Raw genomic sequence first — 16,773 nt, forward strand, 5'->3', positions numbered from 1 at the left:
TCCTCTTTATAAACTGAACCTTATTATAATGGATTGCTTTGAGGATAGCTATCATCTATGTTACTTAGATGACTTCAATTCCCACTGGCCACTTACATGCATTCTTTTTCTTACATGAATGCATTCTCTTTTAAACAATATGTTGGAAATGAAAGGGAATAGAGAAACCAGGTCCCTACAGATCTGTGGAAAATATGCTCACCTTTGTCAGTGTGAATGCTAGATGGACCGATTTTAACAAAAACATTGGAGAAGTAAAGCACATAAAAATAAGCATCAATGAAAAGCCACAGATACTGGCAGTGATTTGCACTTCTTTGTTCTGCTATTTTAAGACTAATATGAAGTAGACATTGCTGCTTTTAAATACTGTCGTCACTGATAACTTTAACAGAAAATCTTTGTTTAGGATATCTAAGTGTCCTATAGGCATTATGTAACTGTTTTCAGTAGAAGTAGTAGCATGCAGGATAAAGTATATGGCTGTAGTATTTTGCCAATGAATTGACTTATTTTTTTAATTTTGCCTTTCAGTGGAGGGAGAAATATTACAGTAACTGGAACTGGGTTTGAGCTCATCCAGAGTTTCTCACTGGTGGTATATGCAGAGCGTCCAGAAGCAGGGAAAGCAAGTCTCAAAAGGGTAATTTTCTTTTTTTACCCAAAAAAAAAGGCATCACACTGGATGCATAACATATAATCTATTCAAAAAATGAAATGAAGAGTTTGCCCACCTGAATTCACTGGGATTGAGGTGGAATGAGATTTGAACAGGCTTCTGGGTCTCCATGTAAGAGGAGCAACCTACTCCTGCCATCCTGACTTACATTTACTTGCACCTCATAACCTTCTGCTTCAAAATTATTTTCATTCAATATTAAGCATTGAAGAACTAAACTTTAAATGGTAAACTGGATATATTTGAGAATTTGAAAGTGGTATAATTTTTCTTCGTCTTTCTCCTTCTCCTCCCCTGCAAAGTTTAGCAATTTGTCTGAAACAGGACCTAAATCCAGACAACATTGAGTACTTGGCTATGCACAGTGTCTTTTATTTTCTCACACCTCAATGAACAGTCTTCTACATTTCTTTCTTGCTTCAAGCACATTCCACTTACAGCATGATCCCAAAAAAAGATGTGCAAAATAAATAAAGATTAAAAGAAAAACACACTTCTTGCATGTAACGATAAGAACTGACATTACCAATTGGTCTCAGTTTTCCACTCTTCTAATGAAGATTGCAGTTTAATGCAAAGATTGAGAACTTAAAGGCAAGAACATGTTTTAAGGCTTTTTTTAAAGCTAGCTTTTCAATTTAAGGCTGTTGTGTGGTCAATATAAAAAATAATTATTAACATATAGAGTTGTTAATGTACATTTTTTGTATTATATGCGTGATTCAACTTATATATGCCAGCTGGATTTGGGTCCATCACAACATTCTCTTTTAAGAATGTGAAGAGGAAAACTGCCTACATTTCACAGCCTGTAAACTGCAAGATGTAATTATCTTGCTTACCTTAAACCCCAGGACTATCTTAAACTCTGTTTAGCATTCTTGACATTATTCATCAACATATCTTACCGCCTCTCTTCTTGTATGCTTAGCATCAATTCAACATGTTAGCCTAAATCTGCATTATATATAGTACATACTCTTGGTTAAGACTATAAACTCTTTCATAATCTTTTGTTTTGCTTCCATTTATGTAGCAGTATCAAAAATGTAGGGAAGCTACCAAATTGCATTTGATTTCTCAAAGTGAGAAACTCAGGTGGTGATAGAAGTTTTAAGGGTTCATATTAGTGTTGTTAGCTGTGGTTGGTCTTACTGAATGGCTGAAGGAGTTTCTAGCATAAGAACATTTGTGTAATTGTGAGTGAGGTGACGGACAGGTCAACAGAGTTGTTACCTTGTGTAGGTGATTTACAACTGGCAATTTTTTTTTTCAGAAATTCACTTAATAATTGTCTTGAATTTCAGAAAGGTATTCTACAATGTCAGTAGAGAAGAATCTATGTGAGAAATGTAATAGTACAGAAGATGGTCTTGATTAAGCCTACCACATTCACTTCTTAATCCTAGAGCAATTTAATGATATCAGCCCAGTGTAGTCCAGAGTCACAGAATTTGGAGGCAATGGAAAGTGAGCTAAGTTTTTTTCAGGGGGCAGCTGCTAGAATATAATTAACCAATAAATTGTTCCCATCAACATTTTTTTTTCTTTTCAGCAAGTACCTCATACTGTACCTCATTTTTGCTGTATGGAGGATACAACTCCAGTCTTTTTATTTCTACAATGTAAAGTTATCAACAGTTAGGTACAGGAACCAAACTCTAATACATGCACGTTCTTCTTGTCTCATATCTTATAGTTTCATGGAAGATCTGTTACAAGACTTAATGAAACCACAGTGATTTTTTCTTCCCCACCAATATTGGAAGATCCAGAAAACTACAACATTACCACCATTATTCTAATGGATCATTATCAATTGGTTGTAAAAAATGAGAGCCACTCCTTTGCATACGTTGCAGACCCAACCTTTGAAAATTTCACAGATGGCATCAAAAAGCAAGTCAACAAACTCATAAATGCAAAGGTAAATCAACCAAGAGATGGTGGTTGCTCATTTTGTCCTTGAAGCGTGTATGGGATTTTTCTTTTCTTTCACAAACCCTAACGTATGATGAACAGCTGCTTGGTAGCATATCAAAAATGCTTTCTAGAGTCCCTTACCTCTGCTGGATGATGAATATCGTCAGCTCCCCTTTCCTTCCCCTTCTCAGAGAATTTTGCTCTTTTTTGCTGTACTTCAGGTTTCCCCAGGATACCCCCTACTGCTCCCCCTACTGCTGAGTCTGGCATTTGGAAATGCCCTCTCCCAGTGAGCTTCCAAGGATTGGATGGAACTTTCCTTATTGCACCAAGAAGGAAAGGAGGAGGAATTGCATAATTCCCCTCTGCTCCACTCTTTTGTACACTGCAGTTCAAATCACATCTGCTGCTCAGCATGATCCAAATGGAAATTAGCAACTCAGAACTTCTTGTTTCCCAAGACTTTGCCATAATAACTTATCCTTGTATTTTCTGTCTAGGGCAGTAACCTGAACAAAGCCATGACGATAGACGAGGCCCAGGCTTTTGTAGGTGATGAGCCTTGCAACATAAAAACGCTGACTGAAACGGACTTGTATTGTGAACCACCTGAAGTACAGCCACAACCAAAGAAAAGGCAGAAGAGAGATATGATCAATAACCTTCCTGAATTCATTGTAGGTTACCCTTTCAATATATTATAGTATCATGTTTAAGTAACACTGCTACAATTGCTTCTTAATTAAAATAATTCTTTCTCTAAAGTTGTTATAGTACCGTAAAAACTCCTTGCAATTCTTTCTTTCTCCAGCTTCTGCCTGCTGTCTAGAAGACATCACACATAAAGAGTGTTCCCAAGCTGCCAAGCTGTACCTTCATTACATAGGAATGTAAAATTGTAGCTAGGCAGACTGGGGATTTGTCTTCCTCTGCAAAGCAAAGTAAATTTTTTTCATAGAATAAAGTGCTAGTGACCTAAATTCAGTATAAAATATTCAGAAATGTTTCCTTTGTTTGGCAGATTGAGATAGAAATTCACTTAGTAAGAATTACAAAGAATTTAGAGCACAATTGAGAAGTGAACCATTGTCCATTTGCAGTTTCTGAGGCAAATGTGTGTTTATCTAATTAGGTGAAATTTGGACTCCGAGAATGGATCCTTGGAAGGGTGGAATATGATACACGTGTGAGCGACATCCCATTGAATCTTATTTTGCCACTAGTACTTATTCCTATGATAGCAATCATCGTCATTTCTATCATCTGTTACAGGTAAGAAGTTCCTTTAATTGGGTCTTTTTGCTGTCCTATGGCTTTGAAGGTAATACCTGATTGTTCTGAGCTCAGCCTACAAAAAATTATCTTTATAATTTTTTTAAGAGCTGTAGGGTTAAGAAAAGCAGCTACAGCTGGTGATATGTATGAGCACCAATTTATTCCTCTCACACACACCAAATTCCTTGGTGTCAGTCAGCCCAGTCTGTCCTTTATACATCAGCACAACAGTTGGTCCCAGGCTTGCCTAGTGCACAATTGCAGACTGAGTTGCACAGATAGCATTCCTGAAATGGCAACTAAAGTGCCTCTCACGAAGGAGATAACTTGTTCTGCATACATATCTTTCAGCGTTTATGCTGCCTCAGTCAGTACTATAGATCAGAGCTGGATGGATTTGGCTAAGTGGTCATTTGGGTCTTTCCAGCTGAGATAAGTGTTACCCACACAACAAATTTCATGATTAATGATGAAATTCACACTTCACAAAGGGCCAGAACAATGTCAGTACTTCTCTTAAGACCCACTTAGCCCAATTTCGAGGTTAGTAATAAATGGGCCTCATACACAGACCTTAGGAGGAGGTGGATTTCACTCTGGTGGTGTGTATCAATGCAACCAAAGCACTGCTGAAGTGCTAACCAGCACTGACATTCTCATGGATGTCCTGCAGCCTCCTTGATGCACTATGATGATCTCTAGCTACTGCAGAACATGCTGCAAGCAGTCCCTGTTCAGTACACATAAATTAAGTTTCTGTAGTCAATATGCGACCACAAGCATTTGTAACTACCGCTTATTTGATGTTAAATCTCTGCCCTATTGTGTTTTAAAGTAGCAGGCCCATGGTGGTACCAGGTTGTTTGGAACTAAATGAAGATTTGGGCTGCTGTTGCTTTTCTCCTCCATTCTCTCTCTGCCACTAGTGTTCAAAAGGAAATCCAAACAGAAATAGTCCTCCAATCATCCTCTTGGCTCCCCATTAAAAGGTGCTGCAAATGATAAATGATTTGCTTTTATAGTTTGTAACTTTAAAATCTTATTTCTAATCCATAAAGACGCAAGAGCCAACAAGCAGAACGAGAGTATGAAAAAATTAAAGCACAACTTGAAGGCCTGGAAGAGAGTGTCAGAGACCGGTGCAAGAAGGAATTCACAGGTATGACATATATTTTACTGCTGTGAGTCTTCTTGAGCAATCAGAAAAGCAACGGTGCTATCTTGCTAAAACTGGCTCCTGAGAACAAATACTTAGAAGTCGATCTTGGTAGTCTTGATTACACGCATTGCCGTACAGCACATAGTTTGCTCTTATATATGAAAGTCATAAAGTAAAATAGGGAGTTGAGTTTGTTAAAGGAAATGGACAGTTTCAGTCTAAAGGGAGCACAGAGTTGGCAACTGGGAAATGTAAATTAGTTGAGATTGGGGTTATTTATAGTGGCCATTGACATGGAGGAAAGAAAGGTTTGTAATGACTTATCATGCACTTAGTATTTAACACAATGGCTATATATGCCAAGTATGTACATTAAAAATGATTTTCAGAGCTGCAAAATGTATTTGCAGCAATCAGCCTACAAAGGGATAATTTGGCAAGCATGCACAAAAGAACTAGGATGTTGCACAGTTCATCACGGAAATACCTTAAGCTTGACTTGAGGAGCTAGCTAATTGTTCCATGTAAATGTAGTAGCAGCATCCCAGGGAAGGCAGCAGGAGGTGTGAAGGCTCAGCATTTCTACATGTTGAACCACTCATTGCAATACTTCAATTAACCATCTGAATGCAAACATTGCAAATATTGGCTTAAATGATTACCATGAAATGTCATCTCATTATCTGAATTATGCTTGCTGTTGGTTCATGTTGAAATTATCCCAACTAAAAAAAAAAAAAATGCAAGTTTTAGTTCTAAAGAGAGAAAGATTATTTCATGATGGCAGTGGCTAAATAGCAGGATTGAATTAAACACCAATTTGAGGTTAGAGTTTGAAATTAATTTTAGGAGCTCAGGGTATCTCAAAGACTTCTGTCATGCTGGAAACCTCTCCAAGTCTTGATTTCTGGGAACTTCTGGGACAGAATGTTCTTTCCTTGTGTCAGATTTCTTTCTGTGGAAGGCCAACTCCTTCCAGGTTCTGGACACAACCCAGAAACAAATCTTTGAATCAAAAACTGTTCCTAGAGACGTTTCATTTCAAACTGCATTTTGAAATGTGAGAGGGTCAAGCAAGGTTAACAGCCCTCCCTCCATCACCTCCTGTGTGCAACTTCATAACCATTTCTGAAAGAAGGTGCCTTTCTCTTGCTGACACTCCTTGGGGATGCTATGGACGCCTGATGTTTGCTGGATTGAAGGTTTCCTTTCTGCTCCACCAAGCACAAAGGCTGGGGAAGCAGAAGGCACATCCAAGGAGTAATCCAGTTCCCAAACTGCATCTGTCTTGGCTGACAGTTAAATGAAACACTGAAGTCAAAACACATTCTGGATCCATGCTGTAAAACTGTAATGACAACAGCACAAAGTGCAGTCTGAAATACATAGGACCAATAATAGCTATGGAAAGGGCCATCAGGAGGAAGTACAAATACCACAAAGCTGGAAACCACAAGACACTTAGTCTCTTAGCTTTGCTTGCTGTTACGAAGTAAAGGGGTAAATGAATGCGTATGAGCAATAAACTTTCAGAGACACTGGGTCACTATACTAATTAATGTGGTATTCTAGTCAATCAGTAATACTGGGTAATTGGAAAGCCTTCAGCTGAAATAGCTGCTCCGAAAGATGATTCCCTAATTGTTGTCCCTTTTAAGAAATTCAAAGCTTTTGAGTCCCACAGAAATATTTCCATCAATTTCAACAAGCCATTTAACCTTCTTCCTTCCTGCCATCCCCTTCCTTCTAATTAAATTAGCGGTCTTTACACTTTAAACTTTATTTTACTGGATTGCTACGTGTTTTTAAAAAGAACTTTTATTTTTACATGGACTCAGAGAGAATAGAATATATATTGAAACAAAACAAAACAAAACAAAACAAAAAAATAAAAAAATAATAAAAAAAAAAAAAAAACCACAACAGTATTGCTGTGTATTTTTTTGCTCTTTGCTACAATTCTGCATTCGTATGTATGAACTCAGACATCCATTAAGGCTTTCCTTCGATAGACATAAACAAGGAAACCATCTGTGCTAAAGACAGTTATGAGCATGTCACCAGAGGATTAGCTGTGGTCATAGTTAACAGGATAATTGGAAAAAATAGCAAGAGAAAATGTGAGATGGGATAGAGTTTTTAGCGTTGAGTTACTTTTTCTACATCACAAGATACCCAAAGGGATCAAGCTACCTGGAAAAAAAAAAAAAAAAAAAGCTACATTTTTTTTCAATCAACTCTTTAACTGTATTCTAGATCTAATGATAGAGATGGAAGACCATACAAGTGATGTAAATGAAGCTGGAATCCCAGTACTAGACTACAAAACATACACAGACAGAGTCTTCTTCTTGCCCTCCAAAGACGGAGAGAAAGATGTGATGATTACAGGGAATCTGGATATTCCAGAGGCTCGGCGGCAGACTGTGGAGCAGGCTTTGAACCAGTTCTCCAATCTCCTCAATAGCAAATCATTTCTCATTAATGTGAGTATTGAAGCAGATTATCCTTGTCTTTTAGCTGGGCGTACCTTTATGAGCAACACAGTAGGTTTGCAAGCACAAGTGAACCAAAGTTAGCAAAAATAAGCGATTTTCATAAATTTCTGGTTCCAAAGTAGCTGATGGAAAATCTGTTGCATCACAGCCAGAGCTCCCTGGAGTTACAGGGAAGATAAGATTTCTGTAGAGCCAGCCAAGTCATATCACACAGACTCGGTCAGCATGACAGCAGCTGTAGGAAAACAGATATTATCTGATCTGCCATAAAAACTGCTGTTATGGAGTAGTCTGTTTTAGCCTTTTAAGAAATACAGCATGGGGAATGATGATTCCCTCCTGGTTCAGCTGGGTGCTGTGGTCACCAGTTACCTGCCACAAGCTGTCAGCTGGATTTCTAACCCAGAGAGTACAAGACATAGGCTCCTCCGACCAGAAAAAAAAAAAAGGTCTATTCATGAAGATGATTGATGAGTGCTCAGCTCCTCCGAAAAGACACCTAATTGCTCACTGTCGGAAAATGAGCTGATTGTCAGACACCTAAATATAGATTTAGGCTTCTAACTTCTTTTTAAATGAGGCTCCAGTGCTGAGCTAGTTAATGGTAGTATTACAGTTTCTGGCAGAAGAGAGTGCGTTCCCAGGTGTACTTACTTAGATTAGTGTCTTTGTAATATGATGTGAAAGGACTGGGAATTTGGGGGAGAGGAAAGTTGATTTTCCTTTTTAAAAAAATTGTCATAGAATACACCTTTCATCTTTTTATTTATTTATTTATTTTTTTAATTAAAGCATAGCTTTTAAGGATTTGGTTAAAATATATTAGCATTCCTTGGGTTAGTCCGGTAGACAGTGTGTGTATCTAAAACCAAATTATAGGTAATGTTTTCTTACAAGTAGTTTTTTCAAACTTCTGAAAACTTTTCCATGCTGTGCTTAGGAGATTAATGTTAAAATAATATCCCTCATCTCCTTAATGCAGACAAGCATTGAGGATCTCCAGAAACATTCTATCTGACTTGATTTTGTATTTGATTTCTGTTTCAGTTTATTCACACGCTGGAAAACCAAAGGGAGTTCTCCGCTCGAGCTAAAGTATATTTTGCATCTTTACTGACAGTTGCTTTACATGGAAAACTAGAATACTACACTGACATCATGAGGACTCTGTTCTTAGAACTGATGGAGCAGTATGTGGTGGCCAAAAACCCAAAGTTGATGCTAAGAAGGTTTGAATGATTGTTATGTTTTTCTGTAGTTCTCTGTTTTTCTGCAAATGTATTTCTTTTGCAACATGACTATATTAAAACACCAACTATCTGTGGAAGTCAAAAATACCCTGACCCAAGGATATTTGGAAAACAAGTCTACCATAAACAGCTGTAGAAGGCAGAAGCAGGACTGTTGGTAACAGATTTCCTTATTCAAATTACTGTAGCGTAGATTACTGAAGCATCTACCTTACCTCAAAATACAATAACGAACATTTCATTTACTTTTTAATCTAATTTTATTCCAAATTATCTAGCATTTATACCACACATCATCTCTGTAATGAGCACACATAATCAGCTTTCATTTTGTATTCAATGAAGGCTTGCTCTAATGTTTTTAACCCTCTTGTTATCTCAAATACATTACAAAAGGCCTTGCTCTGCATATGTTGTAGCTTTGTAATCTGTAGGGTTATTTTCCCAGTATGTGCACAATTGGGTTAATTTTTTAGCTCTTGTTCTTACAGCATAGACACGATTTAAGATTTTGCATAAAGGCTGTGTGCTTTTCAGTAATGAGCTGAAGGTACCCAGGAATGATGAGCAATACAAAGCACTTATCATAAAGCAAGTACATGCTCTCAAGACTCTACAGGGAAATCATTGCATTAGGAAAGTGCATGCAGTTAAGCATGTAAAAATATTATATTTCAAGCAATGTTTTTCTTTAAAACTTTGTCATTAAGTACCCTTAACATACTTGGCATTGTTGCTTTTTTTTTTAGATCTGAAACAGTTGTTGAGAGAATGTTGTCTAACTGGATGTCTATTTGTTTATATCAGTACCTCAAGGTAAGAGTTGAAGTCTGTTGCCTGTGGGTTTTTTTATCAATAATACCTAAACATTCTGAATTGAGTGTATCTTTTGTTTTTGATTTATCTTATTTTATTTTATTTCCTTTTAACAGGACAATGCTGGGGAGCCTCTTTATAAATTGTTCAAGGCCATCAAGCACCAGGTAGAAAAAGGTCCAGTGGATGCTGTACTAAAGAAAGCCAAGTATACACTGAATGACACAGGCTTACTGGGAGATGATGTAGAGTATACACAGTTGGTAAGCAGTGCATGATAATTATGTTATAAAATGATTTTTCTATTTAAATTAAGACCTGTAGTGTTAAGTCTGTATGTACTTTCTGGACTACTATGATCTGCATAGAAGTTCTTATCATGGGCAATACTGTAGACAGTCTGACCAAAGCAAGTCTCCAAGAACAAAAATAAAGCTGTAAATTATCTTTTAAGCATTAAATCCCAGTCCTACCACCATAGAATCCAATCCAGTAAATCCCTTCCATAATTTTCAAGGTTTACCCAAAGAGCGTTTGGGGTGTTTGCCTTTTTCCCTTTTCCCATCTAAATTAATTAATTGATTTTTGTAAAATTATTTCACTAACATTGTGCTTGGACTTCAGGCTGTCTCTCCCTTGATATTTCTAATTGTCAGTATTTCCAATGTCATTTCAGAGTTCATTTTATTAGTATATCAGAATGAGCTCCTTTCCAGATCTGTAACATGGCTCTGCAATATCCAAAACACCTTATGAAACTATTTCTGCACTTGTTTGTTGGTGAGCCAAACTCTTCTGACAGTGAGCAACCAAACTGGCATTGAAGGAGGTTTATATCCCCATTAGAAGTTTAAATTCCATCCACTGAGTCAAGGAAGCTGCCTGTGTAAGGCAGTCCTGGAGACCCATGTTAGATACATCAAGTGGGATGAAGTGGACATCCCTGCCTCTTCCCCGTCAGAGATCTACCACCTCAGAATCTGATCTCCAGTTCTCTCTGTTACAAATTCTGCTTTGGCTTAATTCTATTCACTGACATGGATTTGCACCTTTTTTTTTTTTTTTCAACCAAACTCTAGAACTTGGGATTCATTGTCTTTTTAAAAAGTTGAAACACCCTACTTTTTAGCAGTTTAGGTATTGTAAATTCTAATTTTGCTCCTCCTGACAGTCTTGCTGATTCTCTTCAGGATACAGCGAATATCCAAAATACAATGATTACCCAAGACATGGACTGTCCTTGAGATAACAAGATTTTTTTTTCCTCTCTGATTCCTTTTTTATTGGAATGATAGTAGTCATTTGTGTTCGTCACCAGCTGAGAAAAATGCAGTGACATATCTGCAGTGTTGAAAGTGATATTTAATAAAAAGTTTTCTTAAGTCCTGGTAAAAAAAAATCAGTATTTTGTGTATTCAGAAGGGATGCTGATGGGAGGGCTGATGTGAGGAGGTTGCTGTAGGACTTTCACTCATTGAATCGCTCAACTATTGCCTAGACTGCCTGCAGGAAAAGTATGTACTGACCAAGAATAAATATTTTAAATTCAGTTGATATTTCGGGAATTAGCTGAGTTATCATCTGAGCTGAAAGTACCACCCATAGAGCCACACTGACTGGTAAATGCTGTGTGCATTTTCTCTTGTGCATGGTGAAAAAAAAAGTGTATTTGCACTGTGCATCATGTAAGGCTTCATGGCGATAATTCTCTCTTCAGTCTGTTTCTTTTAATTAAAAAAAAAAAAAAAAAAAGATGTCTAAAATTAAGCTAATTGAATGCAGTACAAAAGTAGAAAATTTTTGCATGTAGTCAGATGTGGGCAGAACAAGCATGCTGCTTAGATATTAGACATTATAACATACAGTAGCAGTATTTGGTCCAGATTCACGAATACCACATGAAACAATTGTCTGTGTGCATGCATGTAAGATGATGAGACATATACAGATAAATGTATTACAAAAAATTATGAAGTGGGATAATATTGCTTTAAGTTATTGGGATCTTTGATGGTGTTGTGGTAACCGTGAGCAGTTAGGGAGCACTCGTGCACCAAGGTCGGTTAAAGCATGAGTTAATTAGTTCACTTCTGCAGGAAAGTGAGACGTGGTGGGAGAGTATGATACAGAGCAGTTGTCTGCGCTCTAATTGTTCTTATTTAAAAGCTGAGTCTGTTTTGCATCACTGGTTACACTGACATGCTGCATACTGAACCAGCAGCAAAATCATGTCTAATTACCATAAAGCTAATAGGAAAAGGAAGGTGAAATCTCATGATTAGTTTGAGAGTTCTGTCAAGGGACAGTGCAATCATGTTTAATTTCACTGCCGTATGGCATAGTTTTTCTTCACTGTTTAAAAATACCAACCATGCAAGTTCATTTCTGAGGTTTGACATGATGAATTTAGGTATCATGCTTGGCAGGACCATATCAGAGAGCTCAGATGCTTAGGATCACTGGCTGATCTTGTGACATGCCTGGCCTCCAAAGCCATCCGACTAGCAAAAGATCCACAAAGGCATGGTGTTGTGCTTATTCAGCTAGTGAAAGAAAGAGGCTTTTTACAGTATCTGTTTGTTACGGGTGCTCTTTCCTCCCATGAAGATTTACTGCCCATCATTTCCTCATTTGCTTTTGTCTGTGTTGAAATTGACCTATCTAATGAAGCTACTTCTAAAAAAATCCCCCTAGATTTAGCAAACTGCAGGGTTTGGGGGGTTTATTAACATGAAAAAAAAAAAATCAGTAGTATTTTAGAACTAACATAAACTACTTAGGTATACTAATACATGCTTAATGAACAGCTGGTCCCTAGAGATAAAGTTACAGGACATGGGCAAGTCACTACTCATCAGTTGAGCCATGTTAAATCACCATATGTACAGTCAGTCTGCTCAACGAGAAGTAAAACCAGAACTACAAAGATAGCATAAAGGAAGACAAAATTGTTCAGCTACAGTATTCTAGGAGCTCAGAAAAGTGCAGCTCAAGTGATTATTGGTAACTCATTAAATTTAGGCACTGCATGACTTGTGCTTCGCTGTGTCCCAAGTTATCAGGCTGCAAGAGAAATGGTCCTGCTGTTTTGTACTTTTGCCTCCCCTTTGTTTTAAATTTTAATAAATTACCAAGACTCAGTAATAGTATCATATTAGACATAAGCAAATCTATTCTACAGCTTTTCTATTTAGTCATAATGGGAAGAATTAACTGGAATTAAAAGAGCTGGTTGGCTGCATAACAGTGAAGGATCTCTCAAGGAATCCACAGTCGCATTGCAAATACGTGCTGCTGTGCAATAATCATTGCACAATGAATTTTAAATATGGTTTGCATTTAAATTATCCAGAAAACTAGATTTAGAGGTAATTCGAGCACTGGTTTGTCTTATTAACCATATATATTCTTTCTTTTACAGACAGTAAATGTGTATGTACAAGATGGAGGAACTGATTCCACACCTGTGAAAGTGCTTAACTGTGATACCATAACACAAGTGAAGGAAAAGATAATAGACCAAGTCTATCGAAATCTGCCATGTTCTCAGTGGCCAAAAGCTGAAAGTGTAGCTCTTGGTAGGTAGCTAGTGATCCTATATTGAATAGGTGAAATGTGTTTTGTAATTTTGACTTTTCCCATTGCCAAAAATTTCTACAGAAGCAACATTGGAGGAAAAAAAAAAAAAAGGAGGGAGGGGAGCTGAACTCACATTTAGCTGGATGCAAATACAGAGCATTTTTCCACAGTCTTAATATGCATTAAAAATTAATGCTTCCCTATAGAGTTCTTTTTCCCAATTCTTAAAGTTTTGGTCTACTGTCATTAGTGTGCAAAGAGCCTGTTAATGACTGTTAGCACAAATGTATTCATGTCTGACAGAATCAGTATTTCAGGTACTAATTAATGTGATAATGACAGCATGGACAATTAACTGATGGAGAAGTAATGATGCAATTTCAGAAACCGGTACTGATTTTGACTTGCCTTTCTAATGATTGTTCAAAAAAATTATAAGTTAGAGGAGTTGCACTTTTAGGAGATGATGAGCCACCCAGCCTCTGAAACTCATCCTCCTTGAAGGCTTTTAGAATTGCTTTTCTCTTCTGGAAAAAAAAAAAAAAAAAAAAAAGGAAAAAAAAAAAAAGTGATGTAACTTAAAAGGCCTAATAATCTCATAATAGAAGCTCTGTTTAAGTAGTTTTGCAATATCCTCATTACTGCCTTAACCTGAAAGTAGATAATGCAATTTTTGCTCTTCAGAAAATCTTAGTAAATTACTTAAGAATGCCTTTATGCCTTTTCCAATCCACAGAAAATCCTACTCCTATATTTTGGTCTGGTAGCATATTCTTATTGTATGTACTTGTAGTATTCTATGCAAAGGAATTTAACTTTCCATGGAAAATGATCTGAAGTCATGTACGTGGCTGGGAATAGTTTGTGCAAGCTTCTGTAATGAAGGCCAAAGCAATAAATAACACACATTGTGACATGTGCCAAATTACTTTTAATGTTCCACAATGCGTCAGTGGTTCTCTAAATTGAAACATTCTTGGAGTAGTTATTTTTGCACACGGTTAAAACTGTGTTTTTTTTTTCTCATTTTAATTGCTCCTTAGAGTGGCGTCCAGGTTCGACTGCACAGATCCTCTCAGACTTGGATTTAACATCCCAAAAAGATGGCAGATGGAAACGTATCAACACACTGATGCATTATAATGTAAGGAGGTGTTTCAGAGCAGTTGTTCACATCTGTTAACTGTTCTTTAGTAATAAATAAAATCTCTATTTGTTTGTAGAGAAACTTCTGTGGTACATAAGGAACCAAATGAAAAACTAGCTCTGGGTCTAGGCAGTAACAACTTGGGGAGCATGAAAGGCTAGGTCTGGACATATTGCATAAACATCTTACCAAAAACATATTACCTAAATGCAGGCACTTTGCTTTCATCATTGTTGCAGTGTCCAAATCCAAATTCTCCTTTCAACATTCAAAAGCTCCCTGTGCCTTTGCTGGGTCTCATATTCATCTCTTCTTTTCTTTCCTCTGCCACTTCCTACCCCTGAGAATTATCTTTGTCCTTGCTCTGCTGCTAAATAGATTTTGGGTTGGTCTGGTTTGCTCAGCAACGCAGTCAGGAGAGCAGATGTTGATGTCTCTGTACCGTCTGTTTTAAGTTTCATATTGTGCGTACTACCAAACACATGCAGTCCACTTATCTTGCCTTTGTATTCTACTCATCCCTTTCTGAAAACAGATATCCTGGTTAGGAAAGGTAGAAGTTAGTTTTCTCTCAGAAACAGACAGCTCTGATTCTTCATGATAAAATCCATGTTTGTACAAAGGGCCCTCACACTGGATTGATGAACCACGGATGTCTTGTTGATGTCTTGGAAGTGCTTCTAGCATTTTGAGTAATCTCAGAGGAGGTGTTGATGTGATCTCTTATGAAAGGGGATGGGTGGCAGTCTGCTCTGAATTGCAGACCCAGTTGCCTAATAGGCATTTGAAGGGCAACATTTATCATAGGTCTAGATATCCTGCAAAAGATTACAGAAACAAGAGTTTAGCTGTTAAGAGGTCCAGCCATGCTTACTTCTTTTGAATAACGTCCCTGTGCTTGTATTTTCAAAGGTCCGAGATGGTGCCACACTCATCTTATCAAAAATGGGAATTTCCCAGCAGCCAGAGGATAATCAGCAAGATGTCCCAGGGGAAAGTAAGTATCTTGGGGCTGCCCTACCTCCCAAAATGACTAGAAGTCCACCAACAGAAAGGCAGTGACACTGTCATCTTGAGCAAATCCATGGAAGTAGATATGTCCCACCAAATAAGACTATATAAGGCGTATTTGTTTTGTGTTGCCCTCTATATGCTTGCAGTGGTTTTCAATGTCCTAGTTATAAAAGCCTGAAATAATGAGGCTTTAACCATAACTGGTTTGATGAGTCCATAACCCAGCTTAATAGAAAGTGCTCTTAGAAAACATATCCTGGATATTTTGGTTTTTAAAACCATTACATCTGTAGCCATAATACATGTTTCATCTTTCCAAACCTTTACCTCTTTTTCTCCTTCCTTCTTCCTTTTATTACTTTCCTTTCCGAATTTCTTCCACTTACTAGACTGAGAACTGAGCACATCATTCAGAACCACAGGACAGACCTGTTCCCCTGCTCCATGACATAATGGATCTGATGTAATTTCTGTATTGTGCTTTTTACAACTATATTGCTTTGCAGACTCATCTCTGCACATGCATATTTTGTGTCTCTCTCCCATGGCAGGCCCTATTTCATCAGTTCTGTTTGCTTGCTTGTTTTTGTGTGTTTTTTTTTTCTGGGCTGTGTTGTCTAGTTGTGTTCATTCCATATGTTACCTCTTTAGATTCAATGTTTTCCCTGATTTCTTTGTTTCAAGGTTTTCAATCCACTGTAAGCTAGTATCAGGAACTACCTTATAATGCTTCCTCTCTTTCATGTCACTAATACAGCCGTTACTTAATCCTAATACTGCTGCTTGCTACAATAAGCTGGACTTCTCAATGCTGGAGACAGCGTGTCAGCTTAGAACCTGTCTTTCAAAGCTTCTAGTTCCCTGTGTCGGTACTCTGTCTAGACCAATTTCCTTTATCTCACAATCTCATGAAACACAATATCCATTCCAGCCTAAAATGTGCTCAGATTTTAATGGAAATATTTACTTGTAAATTCGTGTTCTTTGTCACATGATTTCCTTTACATTTTAGATGTTCGATTTCTCTTATTTTTATCCTTACATTCAGTTATTTTACATGAGTTGGAAATTAGATTTATGGAATGATAATTGTTGAGATCATTCTTCGTTTCATGAACCCATTTGATATACTTCTCTGTCTAGCATTGATTGCAAAAGCCATTGGTTCACCTAATAGTTTCATTCCTTTAAACAGATTTAGCGATCTTAGATTGAATGGGTTCCAAATACTCAGCAGTCAGACTGGAAATAATATACCAGAAATGTACATTTTTTCAAGGAGATGGCTCTCAGCTGATAGCTCTGACGTGTATTATTGGTATTTAACAAGTGTGCAGATTTCCTTTTCATTAGTGCTGAGTGTTGGCCAGGAAATCAGGACAGGCTGAATTGCTTGCCATTTATTTTTTAGTCTTTCCTCCTGGATGCTTCCT

General features: G+C 37.3%; 1 protein-coding gene across 3 annotated transcripts in view; it reads left to right on the forward strand.

The window, feature by feature from the left end:
• The window catches only part of PLXNB2 (plexin B2), a 176,512-nt gene that overhangs the window by 144,526 nt on the left and 15,213 nt on the right, over nucleotides 1–16,773 (forward strand). For all 3 annotated transcript variants that reach the window (XM_084287074.1, XM_084287076.1, XM_084287075.1), the window contains 12 exons: nucleotides 535–643; nucleotides 2,379–2,606; nucleotides 3,103–3,279; nucleotides 3,735–3,874; nucleotides 4,936–5,036; nucleotides 7,293–7,522; nucleotides 8,582–8,763; nucleotides 9,534–9,600; nucleotides 9,717–9,863; nucleotides 13,022–13,178; nucleotides 14,223–14,323; nucleotides 15,239–15,323. In XM_084287074.1, the coding sequence (XP_084143200.1) occupies nucleotides 535–643; nucleotides 2,379–2,606; nucleotides 3,103–3,279; nucleotides 3,735–3,874; nucleotides 4,936–5,036; nucleotides 7,293–7,522; nucleotides 8,582–8,763; nucleotides 9,534–9,600; nucleotides 9,717–9,863; nucleotides 13,022–13,178; nucleotides 14,223–14,323; nucleotides 15,239–15,323 (1,724 nt within the window). The remainder of the gene's footprint in view (nucleotides 1–534; nucleotides 644–2,378; nucleotides 2,607–3,102; nucleotides 3,280–3,734; nucleotides 3,875–4,935; nucleotides 5,037–7,292; nucleotides 7,523–8,581; nucleotides 8,764–9,533; nucleotides 9,601–9,716; nucleotides 9,864–13,021; nucleotides 13,179–14,222; nucleotides 14,324–15,238; nucleotides 15,324–16,773) is intronic.

The sequence above is a fragment of the Netta rufina genome, assembly GCF_964035555.1.
Source record: "Netta rufina genome assembly, chromosome: 1".
Classification (NCBI taxonomy): Eukaryota; Metazoa; Chordata; class Aves; order Anseriformes; family Anatidae; genus Netta; species Netta rufina.